Genomic DNA, 13,781 nt, shown 5'->3' with positions numbered 1-13,781 from the left:
TGTATTGTTCTCCGCTTATTATATCGCTTTGCTTTTATTTCCTCATTTGTAAGTCGCTTTGGATAAAAGTGTCTGCTAAATGAATAAATGTAAATGTATACAGATATGTTCTGTAAATGAAAGTATTATGCTTTGAGTATAAATTATTAATAGTACATTATTTATTTACAATTTTATCATTTTGCCATTATTTTGCTAGTATTTAAAAGGTTGTGGGAAAGACTGAACAAAAACTAGTCCAAGAAATTGTGTTCAAATAGAGCCCTATATTTGCCCAAAATAACAAATCAAAATGCATCAACTACTATTATGCCATAGGCCAGCACTACTACACAATTTTTTCCCAGCTTTCTCCCTTTGGCTGATTTAAGTGTCACCGCAACAGCAATCAAATAAACAACATGCTAAAGGTCAAAGAGATTACTCAGTTCATTTTGGATGTCAATATCCATCCATCCATTTTCTTTACCACTTATCCTGCACAGGGTCACAGGGGAGCCTGTCCCAGGGAACTTTGGGCACAAGGTGGGGCACACCATGGACAGGGTGCCAACCCATGGCAGGGCACAATCGCACACATACACACACTACAGACAATTTAGAAATGCCAATCATCCTACAATGCTTGTCTTTGGACTCAGGGAGAAAACTGGAGTACCCGGAGGAAACCCCCAAAGCACAGGGAGAACATGCAAACTCCGCAGACACAGGGCAGAGGCAGAATTCGAACTGAGGTAAACATGTTAACCACTAAGCCACCGTGCCCCCTATATGTCAATAATTTAGTTGAAAATGCATGGCAATGGTGCTCCCATTTCAGAAAACTATGAACATCATTGCGAACAAAAATTCAGAATAAATCACCAATGTGTTTGGTGAAACAATATGAACGAAGCACATGCTTGTTAACTATAGCACAGTTTCCAAACCCTGGTCTTGTAGTAAACCTTGCTGCACAATGTTTCTCCCTGCTCTAACAATCAGGAAGGAATGTTGATTATCTGATTAGTTAATCATATGTGTTGGAGAAAGAGCATTGAAACACTAAATTGTAGGCCTACAGGACAGGTAGGCTATTAGTGGCGGTGGGTCAATAGGGGGCGCTGGGGCACCGCCCCCCCCTCAAGTTATCCAGAGAAGAAGGCTACTTTAACATGTTAAACACAAGTAAAATAATTTTGAAATAAAATTATTTAGTCATACTATTTGCATTTTAGTCATGTTAGTATTAGTGTTAGTAATACCCTGGGTTTCTCCAGCACTTGTTATGGAAAACGGATTGGCTATCTGGATTTTATTGTTTTCCTTGTTTGCTCTTTCGGAGTCCTGGCACCGAAACATTGTGTACAACGACAGGTGTAGAGACTTAAAACATCTTTCTGGAAAATGTAAACGGCATGAAAGTAGCCAGCCATCTTGACAATGCTATGAGCTACAGCTTTTTGGGAAGCTTAGCATTGCGGAACAGCCAGATGAAGGCTACATTAGAAAGCAAGGGCAACGTTTATTTTCAAGTAGTGCTACTGGCCAATGTTTAGGCAACATTACAGCATTTTTTTTTTAGTGATACCTTGATTACTGATACAGTAATAAACCCACATTAAACTAAAATTCACTGATTCGTGGTAACTTATTACATGCTTTAACAGTTGAATTTTCCATTTTTAGCTGAGCAGTGGTGATACATTGTTATATCACCTGTTAAATGGCTATTTAACAAGTACATTCAGTCCTGCATTACTAACGGTGTGATTTTCAGTTTGTTTGCGACCTCTCCGAGTTTTTTAGCGCCCGCCGCCACTGACTATAGTATCACAGAAACATCACACCAGGTATAATTACAGTAGCTAGTCATTGCCTGCAAGCCACTTTTCCCTTTAAGTAGATTTTTTAGAGAGACAAATAAATTAACGATAAACGTAGGCCTATCATTCCCTAACCTTATTTAGTCAACTTAAACATGCTGGGCAACTTTCTGACCGCTCCTCTCCTCATCATCACAAACACCAGCAACCGATTTGGAATTGAAACGTGTTTTTGATCACTGCCTCTGTGCTGTTGTTGTATAGTGTACAAATTACAAACACACACAGGAAAGTCTCTTAGAAGTAAGCTTTGTTTAACTTTACACAAGCATATGCAGTTCAATCGCCACCTGACTTACCTCAATAAACGAATTAATTATTTTTATTTTGTCCGACGAGTTTTCGCAACCTGTACACGTTGATGACGTAGGCCATGGTAATTTCCGGTGAGTAAGGGGCTGAAGCTGCACTGACAATTGCACGAGAGTCAACTTGATGACGACAGAGCTTACTCCTGATTGGTTGGGCGCTCCGCCAGCATTCATGTTATTTTCTTTTTTATTCTAAGACACCCCGTCGTGGTGAATAATATGGTGATTTTTAGCAGTTTTCCACATTCACTAAAACAAGCAAACAAACAAGAACCTAACCTTTTTTATTTTTATTTATTACTATTATTTTTTTTTTTAGCATTTCAGAAAGATCTAGATCTGTATACTAACTATCTGTAAGCATATATTAAGGGTTAAAGCGCATGTCTAGCAAAATAAAAAAAAAAAAATCCCTACATGTCGTTTCTCGTCCCCTTCTGTATACGATATGTAACACTACAGTATACGGTAATAATGTACACATCCTTACAGTAGCCTACAGTCTCTTTTCATGTAATCATAATCATATCTCTGGTCGTGTTTATCCAGATGAAATGAACTAAACTGTGAAGACATTGAAATATTAGGAGTCAGTAATAATAAACACCCCTTTATTAAATATATTAAAAACAGCACATAACCTATAGAATGTGAAGTGTTTGTGGTTATTAGCCAGTCTATGTGCATTTGGGAAACATCTGCCTCTCTGGTCATCATATTATAAACATTTTTCCTGATGATGAACTTTTTTTCATTTCTTTCAAAGGGTCATTCCATCTCAAGTGGTCCAATGCAGGTTGCTTGACTATTTTTAATTTTCTAAATAATTAAAAAAAATTGTTTTTTTACTTTGTTTACTGCCTTGATTAGTGTACAGTATATTTATGGTTGCCAATCCCAAATTCTAACATTTTTCATTTGAACTAAACTAGCTGGCTATGCTAGCTATCACCAGAGGTGGGTAGAGTAGCCAAAACCTTTACTCAGGTACAAGTACAACTATTTATAAAAGAAAATTACTCAAGTAACAGTAAAAGTAATAATGTTAATATTTACTTGAGTAAGACTAATAACGTATCCAGTGAGACACCAACTCAAGTAGCATGTTAATAGTTACTTCGGATCGGATTAAAATAAAGGGAAAATCCTGAATCTCAGAATACATGGAGAACTGCAAGTCACACCTCTCCTTGAAAGTCGGTCTGTTCTGTTTATATGATATAAAACCTGTGTTCAAGATGAAGTAGCATATCCCAGTCCGGTGATGGGACACAGAACCTGTCATTTTCAACACAAAATCTCACACACACCCCAAAAAACAACCATTTTCCTAACAGATGACTGTCTTTATTTTCACAATATGTTAACTATACAAACATGTCAGCTTCTGCATTTAAACAAGACAACAGAGAACAAATGAACAGACTATGGAACAGAACAGAAGGGAAAGTGTTTGTAGAGAGAGAGTGAGCATTTGTGTGTGTGTGTGTGTGTGTGTGTGTGTGAAGCTGGTTAAATTTATTACATTAACCATACATTTTTTTGTTTTGCGAATGTAAATTACTCACATCAATAACATTAGGTAGCTGTTTGCTAGTTTATGAGTTTTGGTGCTTGGGCAAAGCAAACAAAGGACCAGCTTTGATGGAGGCATCCATGTTTCCCCCATTTTGTAACCTGAATGTGCAGAGGTAAAAAAACATTATGTAATTCTGAGTTAAGCTGTATGCAGTTTATGCCTTGGGGTTAATGTTATTTTTGTCCACCAACATGTATATATTGACAATAAAAAATCTGATGACATTTAGAGGCATGCAAAATTCATTGCAATTTAATAGAAGATTAGCATGGAGATAAGAGCTTTCAGACACTGGCTGCACAGGTGTCTTGCAGTAAGGCTTGCCAACAGAGTACCTGACCCAGTGTAGTGATGAGGGGAGAATAGAGAAAACCCAAATCTAGCTGCAGTATTCTTGTTAGTGGAGTCCAGTTAACATAATAGGCTCAGGGATGCTCACAGTCAGTCCCTCCCTGGCAGTCCCTCTCAACCACACTAGCAGCACATATGCACAGGCCTGTTGGTTGGCTAGATAGCTGGGAATGTGAATTCTTGGAGGTAGATGATACCAAGAGAGAACCAGCCCCAGTGGAAGAATGAGAGCTGACTGTCACTACGGAGCAACCAAAAGATATAACTCGCTAAGAGTGGCGTGAGTGAAGTTAATAAATATATCACTGCTAATGAATGAAACCTGTTCAGTACTAGTGAGGGACATAGCGTTCTATTCCATGCTTCAGAAAAGGGTGTTCGAATGTAAGAAATAAAATCTTCTCACAACAGCTGAAAAGATGATAGGACATTGCCAGCTTTGGAAGACAGGTACCTCTAGCTCCAACCTTAGTCACAAGCTGTTAAGCTCCATATGATATACATGTGGTCTGACATGTATACAAATTGAGATGAGAAAAGTGAAATATGTCAGTATGACTGTGGTATTTACTGCAAATGTTATGTCATATAGTCACTTAGTGAATTTATTGGAAGGTCATAAGTGAATTTATTCACTTAGTGAATTTATTGGAAGGTCATATCTGCATACATATGCACATACACAAGAGGATGGACAGGTAATTTTCACCAACCCTGGTGGTTAGGAGGAGTCAAATAGAACCACACATTCCAGTGTTTTATTGTCCTCCATGCTGATTGAAGTGTGACTGCATGAAATCTCTAACCTGGGGTTTCATACTCTAGTTGCAGCACCTGGTAAATTGTGATATGGCCACATCGATCCTGATTTATGGCAGCCATTAATTTTGCCGTCAGTGTGTCTCTGCTGTCTCAGTAGGAAGCATGTGCTGAATCACTCGAGCGGAAATGCAGGATAGCTGCACTCATCCAGACTCTTTCATCTAAGCAAGGCTCCAAATGTCATGTCCTGATCTGAATTCAAGACCTTGAGGAATTGCAAGACTTTTGTTCCATAAACAACAAACATTAGATTAAAAAAATAATAATATAGTAATACTAGGTATGTACTATGTATGGAAGATTTTAGACAGTATTACTGCAGTAAATGTGTTTGTGCTGGTTTTAATTCCAGCATTAAGTCATGAAGGTCTGTTCTTTTTTAGCTCTTTAATGAAACCTTTACCTAATGTTTTTTTTTTATGCTTAGAAATGTGGAATAAGATCCAGTTCATTATATATCCAGTTCAGTTTATTATAGGGTAAGCTAAAATAGCAATTTATTCCAGAATAAAGAATCAGGTCAGTATTGTGATGCATGCTGTATGTTTATAAAAGTTTTGTGACAACAAGCACATTGCACTACAAATTTCTACAGCTTTTAAAATACTGAATTATGTAACTTCAAAGCTTAGTTTATTTTCATAATAAAGAGTTTAACATAAACCTTAAATGAATACAAATGTGCAACATGTTTCCAATTTAAGTGGACAGGCTATTAGATGAATATGGATATTTCATGGTGCTTGTAAAGAGCACAGAGATGTGGATCCAAGATTCATAATGGTTTATTTATTATACTTGATGAGAAACTAATAACAAAAATTAGCTGCAAGCTAAGGAAGCATGTGTGTATATGTTTATCTTTTAATGTGGACCAAATGTCCATAATTTCCCTTTGGTTACTGAGTTTAATTTTGCATCATTTTATTATGATAATGTGTGTGTGTGTGTGTGTGTGTGTGTGTAAGAGAGAGAGAAAGATACAGAGAGAGAGAGAGAGAGAGAGAGAGAGAGAGAGAGAGAGTCAGTCAGTCAGTCAGTGTGAGAAAGAGAGAGAGAAAGAGAAAGAAAGAACTTCAGTAAGCTCTATGTATTTGTCAAATATTATAGGACAGCTTCCCTCCCATTCCTCCCACTTTCACTTCCATTCCTGTTGAGCAGCTTAAGGAGATTGTTGCTATAGAGATCTGCTCTATCCCTGTAGTAACCATAGAAACTGGATCTCTTGGATCTCTCTCAGACACACAACAAAGTGTTAGGATGTTAGATTTTTTTTTTTTACATACAGATTTAGCATATGAGTGCTTGAACCTCTTTCTCTCTCTTACACATGCTTATACACCCATGGATGTTGGATACAAGAGACCAGACAGTTATTCAAGGACACAGTAGCACAGATCTCTTTATTAGGACAGAAAGGGTGGGAGCTGTCTCAGACATACCCGTCATGCTGCTGCAATGAGCTGCTCTGACTGCATGCCAGAACTGATCTAAGGTTTGATAGATAAGGATAATCTATTAAGAGATCAGTAATTAAAGAGATAGAAAGCAAGCTAAAACAAATTTACCATTAATGAAATCTCTATGTCTGGAAACATAGCTTGCAGATGCATTAAGTTGGCCATAACAGCTGGGGAAATCATGTCATATTCAAGCATAAAAGGCACAAGGGAGTGGTCTGTCAGTTTAGCACTGAGTTTCAGCTTCTGTGTTTGTGCAAGAGCAAAGTAGCAAATGCAAAATGTTTTGCTGAATAACGGTTAATATATTGAAGAGAATATTTATGTATTAAACCAAGTGTGTCAGACATTCCAGTCTTTGAGGGCCACAGTACTACAGAATTTATGATATTCCCTTATTTAACACATTTATACCTTTTCTATAATTGCCACTAAAACACAACAACATCATACAAAAATGTAATGTTTGTTCCATTATGGCTAATTCATATTATGGCAATACAAATATAAAATTATATTATATTTCTCTCTCCCTGAAGCACTTGTCAGTAATTGCTTTATCATTGTCAGGATCATGGTGGTTCCTGAGCCTATCCAAGCAACACTGGGTGTTAGAACAGAAATACACTTTGGATGGGATGCCAATCCATCACAGGGCACCATGCACACACATTCATACAAACATAGGGACAATTTCTCTTAGCCAATCCACCTTTTGGCATATTTTTGGGAGGTGGGAGGAAACTAGAGAAGCTGCCAAAACCTACACAGATGTTTTATACAGTAAACTTCTGTTTTGTGACCTAATGGTTATTGCTATGTATAATTTATTAATTATTGAATTAACGACTAATTAATTAACTATTTCAAGCAAGCTACAGTGGATATAAAAAGTCTACATACCACTACAAAAAAAATGAAACTAAGTTAAATCATCACAGAACCTTTTTCACCTTTATTGTGAAATTGCAACATATAAATATCAAGTGAGAAACACCCAAAAAATTTTTTTTTTTGGGGGGGACTTCCATACCCATTGAATACCCAGCTTGTATAAGTGTGCACACCCTTTTATAATGTGGCAGTGTTCAGAATCAACCTATCACATTCAAACTCATGTTAAATACTAATTAGTATACACCTGCCATCAATTAAAGTGACTAATTAACCCAAAAATAAAGTTGTTCCTATAGGATTTTCCTGACATCTTCTTGGTAACATCTAACTGGAAAAGCAGTGGGCCTCAAAGAGCTTACAAAACAGGTATGGAACCTCATTGATAAAAAATGTAAGCGCCTGAGAGGGCAGGACAGGGAGACCACGAGAGTGTGAGAGGGCAGGAGAGAGGGAGAGGGAGAGAGTGAGAGGGTGGGAGAGGGAGACGGAGAGCATGAGACTGTGAGAGGGTGGGAGCGGGAGACTGCGAGAGTGCGGGAGCGGGAGAGTGCGAGAGGGCGGGAGAGAGCGAGAGGGCGGGAGAGGGAGACTGCGAGAGTGTGAGAGGGCGGGAGAGGGAGACTGCGAGAGTGTGAGAGGGCGGGAGCGGGAGAGAGCGAGAGGGCGGGAGAGGGAGACTGCGAGAGTGTGAGAGGGCGGGAGGGGGAGATTGAGAGAGTGAGAGGGCGGGTGAGAGTGAGAGGGCGGGAGAAGGAGACCGCGTGAGTGTGAGATTGCGGGAGAGGGAGAGTGTGAGAGGGCGGGAGAGGGAGACCACGAGACTGTGAGAGGGCGGGAGAGGGAGAAAGTGAGTGTGGGAGGGAGATCAGGAGAGGGTTACAAAAAATTCCCAAAGCATTGTGTATACCATGGAACACTGTAAAGTAGAGAAAATATGGCATGACAGATTAGTAGAAAACTGGTCAGGGAGGCTGCCAAGAGGCCTACAGCAACATTAAAAGAATTGCAGCAATTTCTGGCAAGTGCTGGTTGCTCCCTACAAGTGACAACAATCTCCCAAATTCTTGATGTTTCTGGGCAATGGCATACGGTGGCAAGGCGAAAGCCCTTTTTACCAATAAATAAATAAAAACTACATCCTATCTCCCTTTGGTCTGATGAGGCCAAAGTTTAACGTTTTGGCCATAATACTAAAAGATATGTTTGGCACAAAAACACAGAACATCACCAAAAGAACACCATCCCCACGGGGAAGCATGGTGGTTGCAGCATCATACTTTGGGGCTGTTTATCTTCAGCTGCAACTGGGGCTTTAATCGTGGTAGAGCGAATAATGAATTTCACAGAGTTAGAAGGCTTTTGCAAGGAAGAATGGCAAAATATTACTAAGTCAAGATATGCCAAACTGATTGACACTTACCCTAAAAGATTGAATGCTGTGATAAAATCTAAAGGTGCTTTAGTATTTGTTTAGGGATGTGCACACTTATGCAACCAGGTCATTGTACATTTTTATTAATTTCCCAATAATATATTATATATAATATTATATAATATATATAATATTTATTTCTGATTATTTCTTATTTTTACTCTGAAAATACTCTCAAGAGAAATACTTTAAGAGAAAAAAATTATTTCGTTTAGAAGTTATTTTGATTACTTGACAAATAAAGTAAGATTTTTTTTTCAGGCATCTACAGTAAACATTACATGATTATGCCAAGTGGGATGAGCATAAGCCTTTTAAATTTATCTAAGGTTCAGGTAATGCTGTGGTCATGAGTCAGGTAAAAAATGGTGAAATGAACATATTTCTGTTCAGTTTTAATATTTTTAGATGTTATAGATGCAATTTATCCAAAATTCTAAAAACAAAAAAACACAAAAAAACAAAACAAACATGACCAAAATAGTTGTTTCTACTTATAGTGTCTTTCCTTAATGATGCTGGAGGGTTTGCTACACTCAATTGATATACAGTATGTGGTCTGTAGAACAGCAACAATAACAAAAAATGCAACTTATTATCTTGTGATATCTTGTAGCTGTATGTCGTTTTAATGATTGACATAGATTTGAGTTTTGTAACAAGAATTAAAGGTTAAAATTGACATGTTTGCCAGATGACAATATTGTTACATACGTTTGAATTAAGATTTTAACCAAATTCGAAGTCTGTGTTCCAGATTAATTGCAATTGGAACTTTGAAAATTTGAATTTAAATGTGCCTTTCCATTTATTATGTTTGTCACTTTTGGGGGTATCTGATTTTAGGATCATAAGGTGACCACTGATGATAGTTTATTTAGTAATTAGGATATGCAATATAAAAATAATAAAACCCTTTATAAGAATAAATGATAGTCAAATTACACTACTAATTAATTACTGTAGAAGATAATTACAGCTTGAATACAATAAATATAAGTTCATGGTTAATTGTAAGCTGTTACAGGATTAGTTAATAGCTGAAGGTATATTAAATCTCGTCAAGGTTTTGTTTTTGTGTCTCTGGTTTCTGTACAGTTTGTGGTCAATATTTTGCATGATGATCTGAAAGAATCTTTAAAATATGTCTTTTCGCAGAAAGAAATGAGGTGTTGAACATTTGTCACATTATTAGGAAAGAAAAGTTTATTCATTTTTTGGTGATTTATTAAACAAAACACAGTACCACCTTGTTCATCAAAATGAAATAAAAAAAGAGAAAGAGAGAAATGGATTTTACTACTTCACTGTCACAGTTTGATGAGCAGGTGTACAAAAGATACAACAGATGAGCCTTGCCCATTTGGACAGTGCTTTACCACCTACTGACCACTACCAGACACTGAAAAATAATGATGGTATGAACGCTCACTAGGTACAAGCATACACTACATATACTGTATTTTACAGCAGTTTTTTTTTTTTTTGACATTTTCATTAAGCTTTTTATCCTTCAAAGAGAAACGTGAAGGAAAAGAGATATTGTCATACATAGTCATTTAGTTACAATAATAAAGTGTTAGATCAGTATGTCAAAGCCATACACAAATGTGTTTTTTTTCTTGACTTTAGTTTCTCAAAAATAAAACCATAAGAACAGTAAGGATTGAGCAGGAGCTTTAGGGCATCACACTATAAAGCAGTTACAAATAAGTAGAAGGCTTAGTAACATGGTAGATGTACACTCTGAGTGGATGGGAAAATATCATTATGCAAAGGCTTGGCAGAGACAATACATACGCAAATCTCTTGTGCATGTAATGGGTACAAATCATAAACAAAAATAACAAAATTATAGCAATCTATATCTATATTCATATATATCTATATAGTAAGAGTTTCCTTCTGGTTAGGTCATGCAGCAGTCACAGCTGAGCCATTGCAACATTAGTATAAATCATGAGGTTGTACAGTGTAAACAAACAGGGAGCGGGATCCAACGGAGCAGAAGCATGAAGCTGTCAGTGCAAAGACTGGAGTCTGGGATGGAGTCTGTCTATTCCTAGACATTGTACTGCAATTATTCAGTAACCTTCTCAGTCCAATTTCCGATGCAAAAGCAACAGGGAAAACTGAATTTCAAATAGGTAAAACTGGCAATTCAGTACTTTGGACAATTCACATCATGTCATGCTCTGGTTAAACCCCACCCCCTGACCGTTCCTTGACTCTCCTTTCTGTTTTCTTCATTCTACCCTTGACAAATACAAGCAGTGAAATACAAGGACCAGCAGCCATTTTACTGTTCACTGGTGACACACACTGACACACAGAGAGGAGTGATGTTCTGTGTACTGGGTGCAGTACAATGACTAGAGCTGACCTATTCAACATTCAAAACAAAACAGAGCATGAAGCCAGGGTAGAAAGAATCATAGACAGAGCAAAAGATGTACTGTACAAATGCAATATAGATCAATTAAAGCTTATAAAAACAGATCTTAAAAAACTTTTTTTTTTTTTTTTGCTAAAACAACACTCAAGAATCAGCCTAATTTGTTATCTAAGTTAGCTGAACATGTCTTTGCCTTCCAAGCAGAAAGGCAAGGGTATTTTGTACAGGACAAAATCCATACACCACATCCTCATATTAGATGAGAAAGCAGGCACAAAAATAGGGTTAAAGGTCAGAGTTTAAGGTTTAATAGAAAACAAGCTCAAGGGTAGCGATACCAAACATTCAAAGCATACGCTTCAGATCACTGAAAGTTTTCAGGAGATGGTTGTATGTTTTGTACATTAGCACTAACACTGTTTTTTTTTTCTTTTTGCATGTATTGTACAACTATATCAGCTACCCATCTAAGCAACACTACCCATAGTTTTCCTTTATTCATTCTTTACTGTTTCTGTAGGTCAGTCACCACTACATGCACCCAGCCTCTGTTGCTTTGCAGTTTTCAGCTTTTGCCAGACTTTACTTCCTCCATTTTTGCCCTGTGTTTAATCACACACTTAACTTTTTGTGGCAAAGCTGCATCTTTGAAAACAAAAACAGGCACAATGAAAGGGGAGCTATCATTAGTGGAGTGTTAAACTTTGACCCTGTACAAGCATGTGCGTGAGTGTTAAATTTTAGATTTTCAGATAATGCGCTTATAATGACTGGGAGAGAGTGCTGGTAAACATAATGTGCTTGCTTCTTACCATTCACCACTGTTTTATCTTTCTTTTTTATTTTGCTGCTGGGTGTCAGGTGAGTGTGTCCACATGTTCGTTATAGATTTGAGATACGTCTCCATAGTGTAGACACAGACATAGAGCAGAGCAAGCAGAAGCATTAGTTTAACATTGTCTCTTTATAGGAAACCAGTTTTACTTTAAACATGGCACACAACCTCTCTGTTGGTACCATACTCACACCAGCACACACCTCATCTCCACTCTCAAAGCTTATCCTTTTCTCCTCAAAACTTGTTCATCTTTTTTCCTTCTTTATTTTTTAATTTTATTTTTTGACAAGTCTCTTGGTAATCAGACGTGGTGTACTGCTCTTAACCTTCTTAAATCTGATTTTGTCTTCCTTTCTGAGATCAAAAAACTGAACCCAAATGATAAATAAGACAGAGGTGTCAACAGCAATCTCTCTCTCACTGTTGTCATTTGAGAAAATTGGGTGGTCAGGCACTGTGAGCATGGAGGAAAACGACTCAATAATATCAAAGTGAATTGAGTTATGTAAGGCCAATTCTGATAGCGCGAGACATGGAAATATCGGAGATCTTAATTAAAGACTTCATGTTAAGTCAGACATCATGACTCAACATAAAATATTTGTTTTAGCTCAAAATGAGGAAAGTAAACAAAAAAAAAGAGATCTAATATTCCTCACCCATAACCTTATTAATCAGTTCTATCATGACCCCCGTTGAGATCTCTGTCTTATATATAAACTTAGGAGTTTTATTTCTAGTCATCATCATCTTTCCCTTTCTCCTTCTTGTCTTTCTTTTCCTTTTCCTTCTTCTTCTTTTTCTTCTTCTTGGCCTCCTCTTTCTTGCCAAAAGTGATGAAGTCGCTCTTATCATCACCATCCTGCCCCTGTCTGATAGAAATGATGGCAGGAGAGCCAGGGATGATGAAGGCTTCAGGTGGGACCTCGCCTGGCTTCAAATGCTGAGGGGGCATGCCAGGGCCTGGACCATACCGAAAATGCCAACTGTTACTGTCCACACCAGCGCCTACAGGAGGAGACACCTCGCCACCCTCATTATCTACCACAAACAGAGAGACAGAAAAAAATATTATTGTTAATGTTATAGACACTTCAATTCACTTCAGCCAACCTACATGGCTATCAATAAACATAAAACAAACATTGACTGTCATGTCATGAATACAGCATTTTGTATCATGGCATTCTGTACATATTTCAAATAATGTCTTGTATTACAACAATCACCGATAAACATGCAGTATTAGACAGCCAAGGAAGAATGTACCAGGATCCAACAGCACAGGATTACATGTCAGGTCCAACCCATTAGAGCAGGAAGACAGAAAGGTTAGAGAAGAAAGGCTGACATTTTAACAGAGGTAAACACACACTGACAGAAAGGCAAAGAGTAACACACACACACACACACACACACACACACACACACACATCTTCAGACACAACTGAGTTTAAACTCTTTTAAAGATAAAAATGTGGCTTTAGAATTCTTGAGAAGGAACGGATATGTGTGTAAGTGTCACTGTGTAGTTATGTGTGCACAGGCAAGTGTGAAGGAGGCTAAAGAGCAGTAAAGCAGGTCTTCTGGTGTGAAGGACGACAACGAAGAAGAATCACAACAACACGTATGCTTGGGCAATCTCTCGCCATGATTAGCACCCATATACAAATCCTTATACTCTTTAAGGCTAGAATTATACAAATGCAGGTACTTTCTAAACTGCACACATTCCTTCTCTTCCATTTATTTAATTTTTCTTCGACTACCTTGAGAATCAGCGGCCCTGGGTCACTGTTACTACCTTGTGGAACAACTAAATACTGCAAAA

At 37.6% G+C, this 13,781-nt stretch overlaps 1 protein-coding gene across 9 annotated transcripts in view; it reads right to left on the bottom strand.

The window, feature by feature from the left end:
• Positions 1-11,888: 11,888 nt before the first annotated feature.
• The window catches only part of LOC128618667 (protocadherin alpha-C2), a 72,057-nt gene continuing 70,164 nt past the window's right edge, over positions 11,889-13,781 (bottom strand). For all 9 annotated transcript variants that reach the window (XM_053642402.1, XM_053642404.1, XM_053642399.1 and 6 more), the window contains exon 4: positions 11,889-12,991. In XM_053642402.1, coding sequence (XP_053498377.1) covers positions 12,687-12,991 — 305 coding nt within the window. In that variant the 3' untranslated portion in view covers positions 11,889-12,686. The remainder of the gene's footprint in view (positions 12,992-13,781) is intronic.

Source organism: Ictalurus furcatus, chromosome 14 (assembly GCF_023375685.1).
Source record: "Ictalurus furcatus strain D&B chromosome 14, Billie_1.0, whole genome shotgun sequence".
Classification (NCBI taxonomy): Eukaryota; Metazoa; Chordata; class Actinopteri; order Siluriformes; family Ictaluridae; genus Ictalurus; species Ictalurus furcatus.
The sequence above is the reverse complement of the archived record's forward strand: the minus strand, read 5'-3'. Positions and strand labels throughout refer to the sequence as shown.